At 39.5% G+C, this 20,994-nt stretch overlaps 1 protein-coding gene across 1 annotated transcript; it reads left to right on the top strand.

Annotated features, from left to right (window-relative positions):
- The first annotated feature begins 1,824 nt into the window (after positions 1 to 1,824).
- On the top strand, positions 1,825 to 17,204 carry fgf24 (fibroblast growth factor 24). The gene is made up of 5 exons (XM_024279201.2): positions 1,825 to 2,523; positions 2,692 to 2,728; positions 6,722 to 6,899; positions 10,985 to 11,091; positions 15,745 to 17,204. The coding sequence occupies exons 1-5, from the start codon at positions 2,492 to 2,494 to the stop codon at positions 16,021 to 16,023; spliced, it is 633 nt and encodes a 210-aa protein (XP_024134969.1). The 5' UTR covers positions 1,825 to 2,491; the 3' UTR covers positions 16,024 to 17,204.
- Positions 17,205 to 20,994: the final 3,790 nt, after the last annotated feature.

Raw genomic sequence — 20,994 nt, 5'->3', positions numbered from 1 at the left:
GCCAAACATCGATTTAGTTTCTTTTTTGGCAATTAAAAACAAATGTGTCTTAAAAGCAAACTCTCCTACTAGGAAAATGGTTTTAAACCACATGTAAGCCGATGTTGTTAAATATTAAGTTATCTCTAACTTAATATTTAGAATAAAACAGTACTGGGTTTATAGGTTTTTGATTGGCAGAACCATTTAAATCCTGTTCTTCAGCCACCTATCACCAGTAACTTGGAAGGCCGATACAAATGAAACGCAGTTGCCTTTGCATGAGCAGACACTCCCTGGGAGGTCACTTCATAAAACGTCCCTGTTCGGCTCTCTTTTCTCAGCTGTGGGTTTACGGTCATGCTCAGAGAAGTTTGTCACAAACTTCCGCTCAAAAGTCGATGAGTGATTCTCATATCGGTCCCTGTACTTAAGCCTGCTTGACACATTGCTTGTAAAATAGCTGTCAGGTTCAAAGAGTTTTTTTCAGTGGCAAACAGAAGCGAGTGTACTGAAACTATGTCCAACTTGTTGACTTTGGTGACTTCTATAAAATTATATTTGTTGAGAAGTTGTCTGTGCAGATTCTCATTTATGCAATAATAATAAATAATAGATAATCCGGTTTGATTTTAGAAGCCTTGTCTCTAAAATACACCAACTTAAGTTATCTGTTCTTTCTTACCTACTACTATTTTGGTATTTGTAGAGTTACTGTAGCCATGTATCATGCTGTGATGCCTCCTTAGGGGAAACTATATAACTTAGGAATGCTGCAGCTATGCAACATTTAACATCAGTTGTGTTGACATTTGTCGCCTTGCCCTGCATGTAAACAGGATCAATGATTTCTGTTCATCTGTGAAAAGGGCAATATACTAATCACATGAGCACATTTTTACATAGTATAAAATAATCACTACATCTCAGTTTGTGGTAGTCTTGTTCACCAGCATCTGGAGCTCTGGTACTGAATCCACATTGGATTTTCAGCCAACGCTGCAACAGAAGCTTCTGTGGAAGTCCACCATTTGAATCTGTGTTTTCCTTCATACATACTGAATTAAATTGAGTTGAATGCCTTTATTGTCATTGTATCTGTTACAATGAAATGTAGGTACAGCTCACTTAAATGTGGACGGATACAACACATAAATAAATGAAAGAAAGAATGCCTTATTTTTTTTTACTTATTCTGAAGGAATAGGGAAAGATCCAGGTTTTATTGTTCGTCTCTTCTATTTTTTCCTGATGTGGATTCAGTTAGGTGTTGCCAGTCCTGAACCATAAACACATTATGATCCTGCTTCATTTAAATATCAAATACATTCTGGTGTAAAACAGAGGATGAGGGAGCTGAAACTGAAACGCTGTCTGAGAGGAAGGCCAATCCACAAAGTGGCGGCGCTTTGAAGCGCGCGCTTACAAACGTGAGAAAAAGGTTTCTGTGGCGCAGCGTGGTTGGAGGCGACTGATGTCATCGATAAAAATACTTCATGGAACAACGGATTCTTTTAAACGAGCCTACATTTACTTTTCTTTCATTGATTTACAATGTGTGCGCGCTCGTGTGTTGCTTTATTAAACTACGGCTTTAATGAGAAGCTGTAATAACAGCTGAAATCTTTGTTCTAATGAATCCAGACTTCCCACAGCTTCTCTCGGTCGAGCTTTAAGCGGGGAGCTTCTCGTTCATGGGGAGAAGAAGGAAGAACGTCTGGGGCCGATAGTCTCTCCACGATTACCCTATCAGGTGCAAATCACTGACATGTTTCCACCCACCAACAACAAAAAGCCTCCGCGTGCCCAAATCTCAGACGCACAAACACACTGACAGGACAGCAGCGCTGCGCCATCATCAGCCGAACTTCTGCCGGACTGCCTGCAGTCTCTTAAAACCATTTTTCCTCACGTTTGAAAGATCTCGGAAAAGGTTTTCTGCTCTATTTGATCATTATTTATTTGATCATTATTGGTATAATTTGAAGGAAAAAAACGGTTTTGATCCATGAGCATTTCCTACTTCGCCGTTCCTGGTACAAGATCATTCTCCCTGTAAGGTGCAGACAGCTTGCGCAGACATGGACTGACCTGCGGAGGCTGTGATCGCTGGAGCGACTTTTCGTGTGAGGAGATTCGCAAAAATCAGAGGATCGCTTTCTGAGGAAACGAGCTGTTTAGCTGCTGGGAGGCGCGCGCGCTTCCTTCTGGCGCTTGACAATAATTCACGGAGAACTTTTTTCTAAGGATAAAAGCAAACAAACAAAAACTCTGTTTTGGATAGTTCCCTCAACAAGGAATCGCCTGATGTGGCACTCCGTGACTTGTTGCGCTCCCGTTGCCTGTTTGCTGCGCTCCCGTCATCTGTGGGATTCGGTCTCAAAGTGACCCCCGGAGCGGCGTGCGTAAAAGACGCACAGGAGGGCGAGAGCAAGAGAGGGGGCCATTTCACCAGCCTTCCCGGGCTCTAACTCTGTGGAAGCAGGTGTATTTCTGCCGCCTGAAAGCCAAGATGTCTCTATTGCCTTCCAGGTTCATATACCTGTGAGTGTTCCACATTCCTCTTCTTTGAACATAAACTCGTGCATTCTTTCCATTAGAAGCCGCCAACACGTCATGTTTCTGCATTCCTGTCATCAGGTAGCCTGCATTCATTTTCCATGTAATTGTCAGTGTAATTTACTCTCCCTCTCTCTTCCTCCTTCCTCTTAGGTGTTTACATTTTCTGGTGCTCTATTTCCAGCTTCAGGTAGGTTTTCACTCCGTTTGTATTTGCACTTCTAGCTGCTGCTGCTGCTCATGGTTCCGAATCAGTCCAGATCCTGCTGTTTCACTACTGACAGCAACACTCCGACACTTTAGAAGCGGTTCAGAGTGACCACATACAAATCACCTTTCTTATGGCATTAAAGTAAAGTAAATAAACTATTTCCACAAACATATTTATTTCATTTTTGAACAGAATCAGAAAAGCTCCTTTCAGTTGAATTCTTGAGGGCAAAACATTTTTGTTAAAGACAGTGATTTCAGGTGGTCCTTAAGTCCAGAATGAACTTGGTCAGCGCTCGTTTTCCTTTGGATTTTAAGTGGCACTGAAGCCCCCCCCTATAGTGGAGCAGTAGCCCCTAATAAGTGACTCTGTGAGCAGACGCCTCGCTTGTGCCTTTCCCCCCAACTTTTTATTAGTTACGACTTACTTTGAAGAGTAATTTTTTGCAGGCATCCACTCAGCTAATTGACTGTTTGCTATAATTCAGCTGCATTACGCTCTTTCTCTCATAAAAACGATCTGATCAGTTTATTGGTGTGATGTGTTTGATCGTAACACTCACTGTTGTTTTAAGTTAACAGACATGACTGGCCCACAGAGAGCAGATGTTGACTTGAAACTCAGTTCTGGTTTGTAGACATCTCACATTGAACTTAATGTGTCAGGTTGTCCAATAATACGTCCAGACATCAATGACACAAAGACAAGTTTGCACTTGCAACAATTCAATCTGTGGATTTTTTTCAAAGATTTAACGAGAACATTAAAAACACAAATACATCAGTTTTATTAAGATTTTGTAAACATTGCAGCTGCAGAGTCTAGTAACACTGCTCTGATGCTATCGGCCACACAGATTGTGAGCTGGCATTTCTTCCTGCATAAATGTGATCTGCATTCTGGCTTTGTTCTTCAGTCAAGCTCTCACGAGGATTTTTGTCTCGTTGGTTTTTAAGGTGGGCTCATTTTGTGCAGACAGCTGGAACAGGCTTGTATTCTCCTCTTAGCTGAGCCTGTTAGGTTGATATTTCAGGCAAATCCTGTATTTTGTAGTACAAGCACCAAATTTGGTGGATTCGAATGTTTCAGAAAATCACATTAGCCACCAGAAAAATCTAAAATGGCAGCCATTTGTAAAGATAGTGGCCAAACACTTAATCGTTACAAAAATATGTAATGTCCATTTCCTCCAGTCTCAACAACATAGACTGTTCCTGCTGAAAATCTTGAAACTTGAGGGGTACCTACACAATAGTATTATAAATATATTTTAAATATTATTTGTATTTTAAAATCTTGGATTTTTTTCCATCTAATGTGCTTTTCAGAAAGAGGAGATTCTGAGGTACATCCATGCCAAATGTGGTGCTTGCACCACAAAATGCACAATGATTCTAATAACTGGCTCCAGTATCTATAGACATGGTCTTGGTGGTTGCTGTACATGAATGACATGTCAGGCTGTGGTTGTTGTTGTATAAGGAAAAACCTAAACATGTAGTGTCAGAGGTTAACCCTGACAGCATTTGTGCACAGCTGCATGTGAGCATGCTAGCAAGTGTTGGTGGACAGTTTCTTACGGCAGATATCAAAACAGCCTTTTTAGTGAAGATAAGGACAGACTTTTGAAGGTAACATGCATTCATTTTTGTGCTGTGTTTCAAAGAGAGATAAGCATAGACTGTGGTCAAAAACAACCATTGTCAGATGCATGGCGCCCAGCCATACACTTAAGCTTGCTTTTTCTATGAACTGAAATGCAACTGTCTTCCAATCAACCCTGTGTTTGATCAGAGATGGGATAAATCCCTCAGCAAGTCTGTTATATATGCTAACCTTTGCTACTTTATTTCCAGTCAGCTCAGATTATTGTTTTATTCAGCAAATGATGCTAATGAACATATTTTATGCTCCAGAACACATCATATGCATCACTGAAAACTATGGGGTATAGTGTTTTTTCAGTAGAAGTCCTTGTTTGTGCAGGAATGATTAGATGTCATGCCATTTGCTGCTCTACCGACAGACACTGCAGTACAGTCAGCACAGAGCCAGCAGGAGGAGAAATGGAAAAAGAAAATACTGTTTAGAATCTGTTCAATCTACAAAATAAAAAAACACAGTTTGAGTCCAGATATACAGGTAAATATACCTGAAAGGCAATTTGAGAAAAAAAACTTTATACACCACAAAACCCAGGAATAAAAGCTCAGCGGCCTTAACTTCATAGCATATTGTCTTGCCTTTTTATTTGATTAAGAATGCTCTCATATTTAAGTTGATGTAGCTGGATATATAATCATGGCCTTCTGGCTTTCTGCATTGCCTAAGGTGTATTTCAGGTGTGTGTCCTACTTGTTAAAAGAGACTGAACCTGTTCCCAGTCCCGAGTTAGATCTCCTGAGGTCCATATTTCAGCTTTTTAAATGTTTTTTCATGTTTAACTGGTTGATCAATGAAGTGGCAGCTTATAATCACTTAATGCTTGTTAATCCTTTTGAATTTTTGGAAAAACAAATTCTTTATAAGAAGCGTCTGGATGTGTCAGCAAGGTGTAGTTGCTGCACTCTGATCACAAAAGCTGGATGGAGATAGCACCATGTTTGCAGCAGCTGGCTTCAATCGAGTGAGGTACTGAGCCAGCGTCATCCTCCCTGAGGGCATGGCTCTTTTGACACTGTTACACTAACCTTGTTTTTTAACTATTTTTAAGGTTCAGTAAAAGCAAAATTAGGGGAAACTATGTAGAAATAAAAACTGGGGGCAGCATGATTTTACTTTGGTGGGGGCTGTGATGTCTCGTTAGTCTCTGAATCTTCACAGCTCACTGAATGACATGATTCTGGATTTAGGTAATTCAACAGTAACTACCACATTTGTTGTTCCTCACTTCAATAATTTTGCTGCTAAAGCCATAATATGCTATTGCTTTATCAGATTTCTCTTCATAGCCCTTTGGATGAACTCTGCTATGTGGATCACATCTGTGACGTACATCATTGTTGCATGTGTTTCAGAGGAGTCATGTCAAAAGAGAACATTTTATCTTTCAGATTTGAAGGTATTTGTTCATCTGCCGGCATCAGCTCCTTTCATGTTTGCTACACGTCATTCATTTCCAGAAGTTAGAATAACAAGGACTCAGGCTGTGTAATATGTATGTAATTAGCCACCTGAGAACAACCACATAAAAGCCATTACTGTGCAATTACTACACCATCCAGCTGGGGAAATGAGTTCTTGGCGTGAACTGGGATTCCATGGCTTCTAAAAGTATATGTTTCCTCTTGTTCTCCCTCATGTTTTGTCTCTGTTTTTTTAGAAACCTTTGAAAGTGATGGCAGGTTTCAACTGACTCTCAAACACCAGCAAAAGTGCATAAACATTATTTGATAAAGATTCTAAAGGAACTTGTGACAGTGGCGGTGGTTTGAGGTTCCCTTTTGTCGTCTGATGTTTCTAATTTATGGATTGGTTTTGACCTACAGGCAGATGTTTGTTTGATGATAGGGCAACACGTCTGGATGCTTCAGGTGTATAATTGCTAGTGGCTTGCAAGTGGAGTGGATGTTTCTCAAAACTGCCCAGGGCACAAAATATACCATTTAAAGAGAAAAGGTAGAAAACACTGAACCCAAAACAAAACTAAGTCTGTTAAAAAATGTTGCAATTGTGCTATTGGAATTTTCTTCAAACGCTGACCCATTAACAAGTCTTATAACATAGTTAGTGTCTTGTAAAGGAACTACATATAAATGTGCCACTTGAAAGCCAGGATTGAAACTCTGAAATACCACAGCCATAATTTCCATGTTGCTATCATGGTTCTTAAGCCCTGCAGCACTTTTTTTTTTGTTCTCACAAAGCCTATAAAACCCAAAGTGCACATTACTGTTAGCACATGTGCTATGGCTGTGTCACTGCCTGGGTCTCCTCTGTCTTCATCCTTCTGCTTCTCACCCCTTTCTACAGGAATCCCAGCAGACCTCTGCTGATTTTAGGATTTACATTGAAAATCACACGAGGAACCCAGATGACTTGAGCAGAAAGCAGGTCCGGATCTACCAGCTTTACAGCAGAACCACAGGAAAACACGTCCAGATTATGGGGAAGAAAATCAACGCCAACGGAGATGACGGGAGCAAGTATGGTATGGGAAATTACTGCCGATTCACTGAGCACCTTACCTGTTGTGATAAACACTAGCTTGCACTTCGGTTTGTCCTAAAAGCATTTTGGGACTTTTGAACACTTCCCTTGCAGAGATGCCCTCCATCTTACCCATCCTTTTCAATGACGTACGTAGACATAGTTGTAGTAGTTGCCTTCTTAACCCAATGTGACTCCACTTAACTCTGACCTTTCCAGAAATGTGCAGGCAGAAATAATAATAATAATAAAAAAACAAGTCTCAGCAGCCCTGCATAAAGTAATGGTCTCATGGTGCATTGCCAATAAAAAAGAAGGGGAACTTAAATTTAATATGAAATTTCTACCCAAAGAATATTATCATTAAAACATATCCAACAAAATTATTGAGTTAGTCCTTTAAAATGTTTGGAACTAGATGGTAACTATATTTTTGTTTTTAAGTTGTAGTCTTTCTTTTTTTCAGTATTGGAGTAAAACAGAGCTGACATGCTTTTTAACAAGTGTTTGCTTCGTGAACTGTTTACAGTATGTAGTTCACCCCTTTCGTTTGCTTTAATAAATCAAGTCTTATCACACTATACCTGTAAAAATCTTTTTTTTGTGTTAATTATGGCAAACCAAGTGGATCTTAGCCATCGGTGAAATGATAACTGCTTTATAGGGACATTAATGACATTTCTATAAAATGTAATTGGACCAACTATCTTGACCATATCCACATGTGGACCTTTTCATTATTTCTAGCCAAATAGGACACATAAATAAATAGCTGGTCAGTAAAACCCTCTTTGATGTGCTGTGTACGCCTGCAGGTATTTTGCACACAACAGCTGACTCACGGCTCTGAAATTGCTGGTCTCGAATGCCCCTAAGTGAGTGAGTTCAGTCACAGATGCACCGAGGCGAAGTTTCCCCACTGCTTGTTACAGCTTGAGTGGAAGCAGATCCAATTTTTCCCATGAGCTTTTGCCAATTTTAACCCCCCCCTCCCCATGCAGATGCAGTACCTGGCACCTGTGAACTTTTTGCACTTACTCTCATAGCTTTCCAGTAACAGATGAAGTATAATAATTTAGTGTTGATGCTTATGCTTACAGAATGCACATCTGTACAGATTGGGGGGGGGGCTTTAATTCCTCTAAGGGTCTGATGTCCCACATTCATTACTTTTATGGGGTAATACAGTCTTTTTCTAGATGAGTCCAGTGTAACTGATGTTGTTGTCTTCCAGGCGGAGATGATCTGCAATTAAAACTCGTTTTAATCGATAAAAGCTGCAATGTGTATTTAATGCTGCAGTTTTCAGCCTTTTTGGCAGGTGGCCTCTTCTCAAGGTCATGTGGCTGTGACCCGAATTATTCAGAGTGCATCATTACATGGAAAGAAAACATTTGCTCAGAAAAAGTTGAGATGTTTTTGACTCACAGTTAGATGCTATAGCTGCACTTTCAGATATTTTGCCATTTTTTTGAGACAAGAACACCATGGATTCCTGATCTTAATTAGCAATGTATGGATTAATAACTGGTCATTTTTATTTCAGAAACCATAAAAACATGGATAAGCCTATGTATTACAAAGGCACCCCCCCCCCCCCACTCGCTGGATTCATCAACAACACAAACAACCTGTTTGTTTGTCTGCTTTTTGGAACATAACTACTTGAGAGTTGTAATAAGTTGAAATTGTTTGTTGCTCTGGTCTCAGATTTTTATATGATTGTTACCTATATATGTGGAGAGGACACCCCCCCCCCAGTCAAAGGGAAATAAGAACAGATTATCTTTAATTTTTTCAACTTTTTGTCATAGGATGGAAATTTTATTAAACATAAATAAGACTTAGCTCATGAAGCCCAATCTTTTTGAATTTAAGTTTCTACAACATCAAAAATGGTAAATATTTTTGACTGATGGGTCCAAGTCAGGTCACATTGAAGAGACAGTCACCTCCCACATCTTTAAAACATGTCATCCACTTCCCACTTTTTTCCAAGATTTGGTTTTAGGGTAGGAGGTTACCTTGGCCCCCCAAGCCCATTCCATCCCTCTGCACCATTCTTTCTCTTCTCTGTTGAGCGCTATTGAATGGCCCTGTGTGTTAAACAAATGGATCATCTTAACTTTTTGATTGAGTGAGCACAGACTAAGGGAACTTGAAACCTAATCCTGAAAGCCACATACCCACAAAATGTTTAGCTGGTCTCTTTGCTGCACTGAGGGTAAGTGCAGACAAAGGTGACCTGGCAGGGGTTAACATTTAGGCTGAAAGCAGAGAGGGGAATGGGAAGCAAGGGGAACAAAACAATAGAAGAGCCCCCAAAATGCATCTGTGGATCATTGTTTTGCTAGGTTGACACACACAGGCATATGTATATATATATATATATATATGTGGAATACATCACAGTTTACATGTTGAATAAAATTTGATGTAGCTTTTGGTTTTCATTTTTAAAATAAAATGAAGCATCTTTTACCAAGATGATCCTGAAATGTAAAAGACTAGAGTTCAGATTTTCTAACATAATCTGTGGGCAGAAGAACCATGTCTGCATCTGAAGCAAACTGTGCATGTTGAAGGTGGTTTCATTTGTTTTCAAACACACAGACAGATGGCTGGATCCAGGTGCAGCAGGTTCAGTTGACAGGTTGACAGAGCCGGACTCGGACACAACTATGAATCTGTGAAGCTCAGACAGGGTCGGGTAGGCAGAGGTCCATAACGAGTATAGAAGCTTCAGGGATCAAACTTCAGATAATGTAGGTCAGGCGTGTGTCAGGGCAGAAAAACAGATTTGGAACAGAAACGGGAGCAGGAAAACAGAACGTCAGGTCATAATAACAACGCTTGGTAATGGAGGCAATACAGAACAAACAATACTTGGCACTGAGCGAGGCTCGGTGTGCTGCTTAAGACTCCAGTGGATGATTTTCAAAGGGATTCAGGTGAGCAGCATCCCCTGATTGTGCCCTGGGGCAGCTGGGAGTTGTAGTGAGTTAATAGTTTGGGGATGGCTCCAGCTGGTGAACAGAACTCTGATTCCTGAGCATTTGGCTGTTTTAGAAATAGATTTTTTTCAGGTGTAACTAACTTGACATGTATCTATTATAACCCTAGATAGAGTTGTGTCAGAAAAAAATATTTATTTCTACTAGCAATAATTCACTCATGTGATAAATAGAGAGTGTCTCTCAAATTCTGCTTAGTCAAATAATACATAAGGAGATAAAGTACATGCTTGGAAAAAGACCTACCTTGAGCATAGATTCCACAATATCAAGGAGTCTATAATGAGTCACTATGTACCTGAAAGACCATGTACAAATAAGACATAAAACGGACTGGCCTGCGTAAATGCCTCTGCTGTGAAACAAACATCCTACAGACCTTTTGGATTTGAAGACAGAGCTCTTCACATTTGTGTGAAGTACAAAATTCAGACCCTACTTTGTCCCAAAAGTAATAGTCTGTCAAAGTAGATGGTACAGAAAGACAAGTTATTTATTGAAAGGCAAAAGGCGGCCACAAGGTAAAGCTATATAGCTTCACTATCAACAACCTTGTGAGTCTACGTTACTTTAAACTCTCTAGCAACTGCAGCCAAAGTTATTTTTTGCAGCTTTTCCTCAAAAACAAATCTTAGAAGGAATAGTAACAAGTCAGTCTGGCAGATGTCACAACTACAAGCAAACCAAACTCCATATTTCAAGAAATTCTTTTATCTGGTGAGAGCAAGTGTACAGGACAAGAAGGCAGCAACAAAGAGTACATGCTCCACACGGAGGATCCCACAATGTCTCACTACACAGGACTGCACGTTGCCTGGAATAATCTAGACATTGGAGTCGATGGCAACTAGAATACTTTGTAATTAGGACCAAAATGTTGCTGAACTTTGATATGGGAAAGCTCAATGTTTGGAGAATTGCTTTGAGCTCTGAAAAACCTTAGATTTCTGGATTTTTACATTTGTATTTTTAACTCTTGGCAATAGGAGATCAAAATATCTGAACAGTGTTTGTGCAAGAGGTAAACACGACCTTCACTGAATCCACTATTTTTTTTTTTTTTTGCTTTCAGCTCTCCTTGTTGTCGAGACAGAAACCTTTGGGAGCCACATTCGAATAAAAGGAAAAGAGAGTGAACACTACATCTGCATGACGGAGAAGGGCAAAATTGTGGGACGGGTGAGTGTTTTTGACCGCCCTCAGTAGGATCCAATTTTTCTGGAAACACAAATATCAATGTTTATTTTATTATGATTGTTTGCAGACAGCTTGAGATCTTTACGTTTTTTTTTCATCAATTTCTCTTGGAAAAGTCATTCACATCAGTGCTGCCAGGTTCTGCCCATTTTGAGTACTGTTGAACAAATTTGGTAAGAAAAAACAACATTAGGCAGGTTAAAAATACATGGAATCTTCTTTACCTGGTGGTGAATTAAAAATAATTTTCAGAGTAGTTTCTTAGTTTAGTTAGCAGCTTTTTGTCTCACGCTGTCTCATACAGCACCTTTTTTTGTGACATTATTGTCCAGCATGTTATCATTGCGTGGAGACCCCCATATCATCATCTTTTGAAATAATAAAAAAACTTATCAAGAAGGAAACAATTTTATTAGGGCTGGGAATCAATTTAAAGCATTTAACTAATTAATAGCAAACTGAAAAAAATGAATCGCGATTAATTACAATTATTATATTTTTTTTTAAGTAGCATTATTTGCAGACCACTTATTATCTGCTATTAATCACAATATGAAATCACACACAAAATTGTACATTTAAAACATTTATTATTAATTAATGCTGTCAATCGATTAAAAAAATGAATGACATTAATCATACTTCTATATTTTAATCAATCAGAATTACTTGCAATGTTTTGCCAGGTACAGTTCAGATGACAGCATGCGGCCTTGGAACAAAACCAAGCCAGAGAGAAAATCTTTCTTTTATTGTTAGAGTCTGAGATTTTTTAATTTAAGTGTCAACCCAGAAGTGTAAATTATGAGCATAAAATACATCAACAGTAAGATAAGCAAAACTCTAAAGACTTCTATGTCAGCAGGATTACTTCAAGAAAAACAAAGATGCTGATAAACAGACATTAGAACCTGAAGACCTAAAAAAAAAAAAAAAGGAAGTTCCGGTCACATAGCTCAAATGCTCTACATCACTTCGTTTGCAAAAAAACAAACAGAAGAAAAATGCAAGTGGTAAGAGTGAACTTTCTCCCTGAACTGTTGCTTTATTTAACCTATCATGACGATCAGATGATCAGCATATATTCATTGCTTTCCTTTGTCTCTGTAGTCGAAGCTCAGCGGTGCATTGTCACAGTAACACGACCACGGTGAAAAAGCAAACTAAATCGAAAAAAAAAAAACACGAATAAAGTAGTTAAAGCCGACTGAAATTTCATTCATTTATTTGTTGATTTTTTGGGAATATTTCTTTCTTTCTTAAAGGGGCCCTGTAATGAAAATTCTACTTTTTGAGGTTTTAAATGCATTTTACTGTTCATTCCTCTCTATAACGAATCTCAAAGCGGTATTTTGATCTGTTCATGCGTTTAAGAGTAATCCTCTAAAAACCTGCACTGTCTGCAGCAGCCCCTCCCATACCCATGAAAACGAGCGGGTGGAAACGTGGTGATGTAAGATCAATGCCAACACCTCCCTCCAGGAGGAGTCTGTGCTGCAAGCTCCGCCCCCCGGCTTACACCACACTCTATTTATCCCCTTCCCAGTAATCAGTGAAAAAAACTTTCATTTTAGATGCAGAATACCGTATATCTTCCAGTTGGGTCTTGTCTTCAGTAAATTCCAATTTAAACAGATGTTTGTTACTTTAGGCACGGCGCTCCTTTAAGACCCCCCGCCCACACCTTACCCCGGGCTTACACCGCTAGCGTCAAGGCTTCGTTGCGTCGTGGGAGTGGACTAGCTACAGCCGATGGCTTACACTGGCTGGTACTCCAGCCACAGCCTGTGAAAGCTCAGCCCAGACAGAGTAGTGCTGGATCTCTATGATCAGCTTCTCATTGTCCATGGTTATGACTGACAACGCTGTGCTGCAACACACTTTGAGTAACCCGAAAATCACGTAATGTTTACGACACGCTGAAACCGGTGAGTTCAGCGGAAAGTTTGTTTCATTTTGAAAATATACCGGATGCACTTTAAATTCACTCGCGTGGTTTCCGGTTTAAGTCGTGAATAGTCCCAACTTCACAGAAAGTGACGACGATCAGCTGCGGCGTCCGTCAAAATTTGAACCAAACGAAACGGATTCGCAGTGACGCAGAGGTCAGTCCTCAGACGCAGGACGTGAACGCCTGCAGTGGAAGTTCCTCTTGCACTTTTAATGTTACGAAAAGACCACGGCGCACGCAACTGAGCCGTGACGCTGGCGGTGTAAGCGAGGGGTCATCCCCCAAACCCCCGGTCCGGCAGAGCCATGCAAAAGCTGTGAACCAGTGAAGTGATGGCCAGGGCTTCTAAAGGCAGATATATCATATGTGCCTCCATATTTGAAGAAGTTTGGCTTATTTTCGAGGGAGAAATGCAGACATGCTGCTTTCTCTAGGATGACATCATGAAATGGACGGCAGCAAGGCGGAGCTTCAGAAATCGAGTCGTTTTACTTCCTGGTAGTCAATAACTCTGCTTCACGTTAGACGTGTCAATGAAAATGAACGCGTTCATTCTTCTTGATCATTAGTGTGTATTAATACGTTAACTTTCAAGGCCCCGTAAAAAAAAGAATAAAAAAAACTTTCAATGCCCTCATTTTTATTTTACTGAAAGTTGAGATCTCTTTTAATCAAGGGAGCTAGTGGACTTTTTGAAAAGCTATGGCAAACAAAATAAGTCAAATGTTACTTCCTTGCTGCCAAAATGAATATTTTAGGTCTGAGCTGAAACACAGTCAGCGATGTGTGTTTTCTGATGATTCTTTTCACCCCAAATAAACCCCTTTTGAAAACTCCCAGTCATTCTTCCATTATGTAATCAACATACTGGTCTGACACCTGATCATTCAATTATCCCAATGCATTCAAAGGCTAATCTAAGGAGAACTACCTTTGCAATGAAATCACAGCAGGTGGTCACAAGTGCAGGATGAGTGCTTGACTCTGCAGACAGCCACTCTGAAATGACAGACAGAGCCAGTCCTGGAAGCAAGTGTTGTTACTCAGCTGCATGATCACTCATAATGCCAGCAGTGATTCAGGCAAACGTTTGGCTGGAAGCTTGTGGCAGACATTAACTACAGTGCCCCCTCATCTTCATTTTTTGTCTGTAGCATTGTTTCAAATAACACTACAATCATTTTAGAGCTTGTTGTCAGCAGGTATGACAGCAGATTTCCAACAATTTTTAAATGATAAATGGTGTATACTTGTATAGCGCTTTCTACCCTCCTTCGAGGGCCCAAAGCGCTTCACAGTCACAGATCCCTTCACCCATTCACACACTGGTGGTGGCTCCGCTGCCGAACACTGGCGCCAACCTCCCACCAGAGGCAATTCGGGGTTCAGTGTCTTGCCCAAGGACACTTCCACATATGGGCGGGCAAGGCGGGAATCGAACCCGCTCTCTTCCGATAAGGAGTCAACCGCCCTACCGCTGCACCACGGCTGCCCCAAGGGGGTAGGGGTGGGGGTGGGGGTGAAAATAATGAATATTTCATAAATAATTTGTTTTTTACTGGTCCAGAGTAAGACAACTCGATTCCTGAGGCTCCGCCTGCCGCTGCATGTTTCACAACTTTATTCTAGTGCCGTTCTTTGGCAGCGTGTCTTTGTTTCTCGCACAAAAATATGACAGTTTTTTTCAAAGATGGATGACCATACCATATATCTGCCTTTAGTAGCCCCGGCTATCGCTACACTGGTTCACAATACAAATACAACTAACGTCTGTACGACTGTGCCTGCCAGTTGTGTGTGGGTGGGTGTGTGTGTGTGTGTGGGGGGGGGCGGCGTCTTAAAGAAGCCCTGTGTCTGAAGTAACAAACACCTGTTTGAGCTGGAATTTACTGAAGACAGGACACATCTGGAAGATATACGGTATTCTGTATCTAAAATGAAAGTTTTTTGCTGTTCGCCACTAGCTCTGGAGAAATTTAGTGTCAGATTGGGGGCGGAGCTGTCAGAGCAGACTCTTCCTGAAAGGGGCGGTCTCACTCTGTGATGTCATCACATGAGGACCCGCTGGTTTTCGTGGGTATGGGAGGGGCTGCTGTTGAGAGAGCAGGTTTTCAGAGGATTACTCAGAAATTTTGGATCAAAATACCACTTTGGGGTTCTTTATAGAGACGATTGAACAGTATACTACAATTGAAATCTCTTAAAGTGGTTTTTCATGGTATTGCCACCTAAACTCATTTACTTTAACTACCTCTTTGCACTTTGTTTAAATTTTCCTGGTTTGACTGTCTATGTTCAATTATCATTTCTATATTTCCCACCTTGAAAGAAATGCTATGTGCAGACCGTCTAGTACGTAAACTTAAAGTGTTTTACACTTCAAAGGAGACAGTGGTGTTCACAGTGTCAAGTAAATAACAAATGTAAACCTTAAAAATATTTGTATTGCTCAGTAATGTTTTTTCACCTTCAACATTTTGTACTGTTTTTGATTCTGCAATGCCGGAGCAGGAACTTGCACACAGAACCTGCATAATTCCCTCATCCTGCAGGCTGTGTGAAGGGACATCATTATTACTGATAATGACCATGCAAAATTGGCTTTATGTCAATTAATTGAGGGATTTATAATGGTTTGCTGCTTTGTTTAAAAGTAATGTCATATTTTGTTCTCTCTGTTCCAGCCTGATGGAAGAAAGCATGAGTGTGTCTTTGTGGAGGAATTCCTAGAAAATAACTACACAGCTCTTGTGTCGGCCAAGTATAAAGGGTGGTACCTTGGCTTTAACCGGAAGGGGAGGCCCAAAAAGGGTCCACAGACAACGCAGAAGCAGCAGGAAGCCCACTTCATGAAGCGCCAGCCAAAAGGCTGGGTGGATCCTTTGGAGGAGTTCAGATTCACTACAGTAACTAAGCGGACACGAAGGGCTCGACGCTTAAAATCCAACGCCAAGAGGAACTGACTGTATTAGTGGCAAAGCACTAGATATCCCCACTGAAAGCTACTGTTCTGAAAATCTCAAGCTTCAGAAAAGAATGACCTTAAAGACTTCAGCTCTATAAATGAAAGACAGAGAAAAGAACAAAAGCAGGAGAAGATATTCTATTTTTGTATGCCTGGATGACTGAATATTTCCTAAGTCTTGGATTCTCCGGGCTAGATTTTATTGTGCCATTGTCACTGTAATATTATTTATACGGAAAACTAAAAAAAACTGTGACAAATCTCCTATTGCATCTGTGGTCAGCTACATTTTAACTGCAAGCTGAAGGCATACCTTCTTTTTGTCAATGGAAGCAGAAGAAGGAGGTGACGCAATGTTATAAAAATCATCCAACTAGAGATTTATTGGAATACCTGACAGTTGTTGTTTGTGTTGCTCCTGACAACCCAGATCCCATATTTTCCACTGGAATTAGACACCATGGAGATGAAACGGAGACGTGGCAGGTGACACTGCTGCTGGGATAACTGTATAGCTTTGAGGATAGGTCTTTTTTCCCCTCGTTTTTCATGTTTCGCCCCCTTAAGCTTCTCTTGCGGCTTCTTTTATTTCTTTCTGTTGAACATCAAACTGGACCCTTCATTTAAGAGCTTGCCAAATTTTAGGGCTGAAAAAAACTTTGTCTACCTCTTTGCACTTTGTTTAAATTTTCCTGGTTTGACTGTCTATGTTCAGTTTCTTAAAATACCTTCTAAGTGTCTTCTTTAGTTTTTATTAGGTTGCTTTTACTGTGAGACAATTTTTACTTTCTTCATTCTTGCTCCAAAATGTCTGATAATCTTCTGTAAACTTACTGGTTTTGATTAGGACCAATTACTTTACAAATTTAGACTTTCAGTATTCAGTATTTTAGACTTAGAACAACTCAGATGTCAGGATTCAGGGAACCCTTTCAGCTACAGAACTATTCCCAAGAGGAAAAGACTGACTACAAATGACAGTTTTCTTTCCTGTCTAGTATGTACAGACTTGTCAGTTGGCAGGTGTTGTAAGAGTTGCTACTGACAATATGACACATTTATATATTTTTCAAACAAATGTAAGAAAAAACTAATTTTATGACTATTATTAAAATATTTATTGCCTCCCTTTGTAAATAAATTATGATTTTTATTTGCCCTCTATTAATAAAAGCGAGGACTGTTTAAAAATGATACATTTCATGTCTTTATTGCATATATTGTTGGCAAAAGGCAAAAATTAGCTTTACATCCGTCCACCATCAAGTTGTCGAAAAGAGAAAATGTGTGTGGGACGTTGGGTCGACTGGGTGTACATTTCCCTCTTCACACACAGCCATGGTACACTTTTATATCAAAACAAAAAGCATTAGAACGACTGTGATTTTCAGAGTACCAGTAGCAGCATCTGTTGAGTGTTTACACTGCACTATAAAAAGCAATCAAAATGTTTGCTTTAAAGTCCCACTCCAATCATGCCTTGTAAAAGCGTTCCCAGTGGTCTTTTAATTATGATGATGCTGTTTTCAGACAAAATATAAAAAAACTGTCGTTTTCTAGGACATAGTTTCTGCAGAGCAGTAGGAGCTCATTAAAAGTACACCTCTGAGTTGTGGGCGGGACTGTTGGCACAGAGTAAGCCTGCCAACATGTCCCATCATCTATTTGTTTATCTTCTCTCCCGCTATCTTACAGCCCCTCACAACCTAGACCTAACTTTACTGATGCAACAAAAATGTTGAGCAATATTTTATAGCCACCCAGCCGGACAGTTCTGATCCAGATTCCAGCTCAGACGTGGAAAACAAAGGCGTTCATGGATCCATCTGTCTGCGAGTAGATGAATCGGAATGGAGCGGAGCAGGGAGCTCAAGTCCTGCTGAATATAGATTTTGCATCATAACTACAAGCTTTTTCACATAAGATTTTTTTTTTCTGCTTCTGACTCACCATGGTTTGAAAAATAAATTCTCAGAAAAGCAAATTTAGTTTAATTTTCATTATCTATGTCGTCCATCATGTTAAAGACAGAAAGAAACATTTTTTTGAGTGGATCTTTAAATCAATCTTCTCTGAAAGAAATACTTGTATTACTTTTTGCTTTGTGAAACACAATGATCTGACTGAATTTTTTGACCAAGAGTGTGCCTTTGAAGTAAAAGCTCTAAGAGCTCCACACTACAGGCATGTTTTGAGTATTTCAGAAGTGCTGAAAGAATGCAGAGTTGCATGTCTTAAAATGTGTGTGCAGGAATGATGTTTATAGTAACCGTCAGGCTGAAAGATGGCGGCTTTGAGGGGGAAAAGTACTTTTGTTTAAATTCTTTGCAATCTTATCTAACCCCCCTTTTTCCACTCTGGTAGTCACCTTTAAGTTTTCCAGAAGTTCCCCATTTACTCATGGAATTTTTATTGTCTAGTAGGCTTTGACAGATGGAAACAAAGTATTTCATGTTCAAACCATTGGAGATATTATTAATATAATAAAATAAAATATAATATAATACAAAGAGAATATTTATATTTAGGGTGCAGTTTGTATAGGATAGAAAACGCTAAGAAATATCCTGGATTTTGAAGAATGTCTTGCTTCCTGCTTTATTTTCATTTCTTTCAGGCATATTTTTTATTGGCACATTGTACTTGATGTGATGTCTATTCTTAGGAAGACAAAACATAAAGCCAATATGCACTGCATGAAATGTTTATTTATACAAAGCTTTGTTCTTATTTATGTTGTCTATAAATTATCATAACTTTTAAAAGTGTGATTCAAATGCTGTCATTTCTGCAGACACATAGTTAATGCAACTGTTGAAAACCTTGCTATTCTATTTTTGCAAACCAGAAACTTTTCTATTAGCCGCATACTTCAGAGTTGACCAAGCATAGCCAAAGTGTATCAGGGAATATTGAATTTTATACAAATGTGAATGGATTCCAGCAAGTCAGCGCATTTGCAATAAGGAGACGACATTTTTGCATAAGCCTCCTGCTAGGGTATTCTTTGAGTCGACCTTTGATCACTGAAGGCAAGGCTGTCTTGGAAGTGGACCAATAACTTCAAAATGAAACAGAATTCCATTTTACTCAGCCCATCCCACTTTCAAAGGAGATGGAATATTTAGTCTGTCTTTCCAAGCAGTTTATGTTTCATTATAAGAAGATCTTTGCATGCTGAACCATGAAAACGTTTGGAGGTTGCAGTATGACCAGCAAGTGGTTGAGTGGAGAAAAACTTTAAGGTTTTAAACAAGTTTTTTTTTTTTTACAATTTGTAATGAGCTTGACCAAGAACGCGTAAAAATTGTCAACAGAAATAAACTTTGTTAAGGACACAAAAAGTGTTCCCAACATTGCATCAACAGGAAGAAAATACTGTTACGTCCCAGGACGTTTTCTTTTTGTCTTCTTTTTTTGTATGTGTTCTCCAGCAGTGTGCGGGTACCGGACTATGATTGGATGGAAGTGCTCCAGCAGTGTACCGGTGCCGGAATCTGACTGGTCGGTGGTGCTCCAGCAGTGTGCAGGTGCTGGAAAGTGACTGGTGTGGTGTTCCAGTGTCAAGCATGGATTGGCTGCCAGAAGACACCACCTACTACAAAAGGTTCCAGGAAGAAGACTGACGCGAGGCTCATTTTACATCTCCCACCTCTCCCAAAGCCAGCTGTGAATGTTAGAGTTGTAGGAGTGGACTGCCATTTTCTTTGACCAATGTTTTCTCCTGGTTTTGTTAGGTTAAGGAGGTTAGGTATTGTCTTTTGGTTTATTTTATTTTTGTAGGTAAGATTTGGGTTTTTCTTAAGTAGGTCTTGTTTTGGTTATTATTTTGGCCTTTGGTCCACTCTGAAGCCAACACTCTAGCTGTTTTTATTGTCCATCCTGTCCATCCAATAAATCTGTTAATCTGCCTTATGTGTTCTGGCCTTTGAGACTGAGGGGAGATGAAGCCTCATCATTTTTGTGTTGCGTCCTTTTCGGACCCCTAGGCGGAGTGGAATGGTGGGGCGTAACAATACACAGAATATGGGTTTTCAAGATTCACCATAGTAATTTGAACCTTTACTCAAAACCAGTTTGTGAAACATTGTTACTTTAATGGAGTCACAACATTTTTCTACGAATGACATTTCTAATTTAATAAATAAACACAGTTCACTAACAGAAGTCTAGACTCTTATAACAACATCACGTCATAGAAATAAAAAAAGGGACATTCTGGTCAACTTCAAGGCTGTAAAGGATGAAACAGTTTTGGATTATTTTAACTGTAACCCTGACAAACTAAAGCACAAACAACATGGTAGTACTAAAAATCTTAGATGTTTACAAAGTTAAGTAAGTTTCAACATTCCTTCTACAATGTCTGTTAAATATATATGTAAATATATATATATATATATATATATATATATATATATATGTCTTGCTAAATATAGGAGCAGCTGAAGTCTGACAGAATGTAAACGGAAAAAAACATCCTGAAATAGTGACTACACTATATACACTTCTAACAGTTTGACCAATTATTTGGCAGCGAAGATTAAAAAGTGGAGAAATTGTTTGCATCTTTTGGTGGCTTTTAAAGATAAATAGATAAGCACAAAGAATAACAAGTACACAAACATGAACAAAAATGGCTTTTCTTTTGGACATTTACACAAACATTGTGTTCTTGTCCCAGCATCAACTGATGCCAGGTGACACAGCTCATTAACTTCTCCTTTCTCCTATTCTTTTGGCTCTGCATTGTCTTGAGATATGAGATGAGCCTTTGTTGAGTGTTTTGTCCCCTTTTCTCTAAGCCAAGCAGGGCCCGTAATTAATGCTTTGCGCTGGGCGTACTTTCTCACAGGGCTATGACACAATTAATCATCATTTTCCCACCAATGGGGAAAAACTGTTTGATTCTATTAAGGCCACATTTTTGAGTTGTGACACCTTTTTTTTCTGGTAATAGCTTTAAGAA

Source organism: Oryzias melastigma, linkage group LG17 (assembly GCF_002922805.2).
Source record: "Oryzias melastigma strain HK-1 linkage group LG17, ASM292280v2, whole genome shotgun sequence".
In the NCBI taxonomy this organism is placed as follows: Eukaryota; Metazoa; Chordata; class Actinopteri; order Beloniformes; family Adrianichthyidae; genus Oryzias; species Oryzias melastigma.
Note: the sequence above shows the minus strand (reverse complement) of the source record. Positions and strands in the feature narration are given on the sequence as shown.

What these genes read in the sequence shown, in the direction of transcription:
- fgf24 (XM_024279201.2), top strand. Translation starts at nt 2,492, where the DNA reads ATGTCTCTATTGCCTTCCAGGTTCATATACCT. An exon ending in CCTTCCAGGTTCATATACCT is followed by an intron (nt 2,524 to 2,691) that starts GTGAGTGTTCCA and finishes CCTTCCTCTTAG; the next exon opens with GTGTTTACATTTTCTGGTGC. An exon ending in TGCTCTATTTCCAGCTTCAG is followed by an intron (nt 2,729 to 6,721) that starts GTAGGTTTTCAC and finishes CCCTTTCTACAG; the next exon opens with GAATCCCAGCAGACCTCTGC.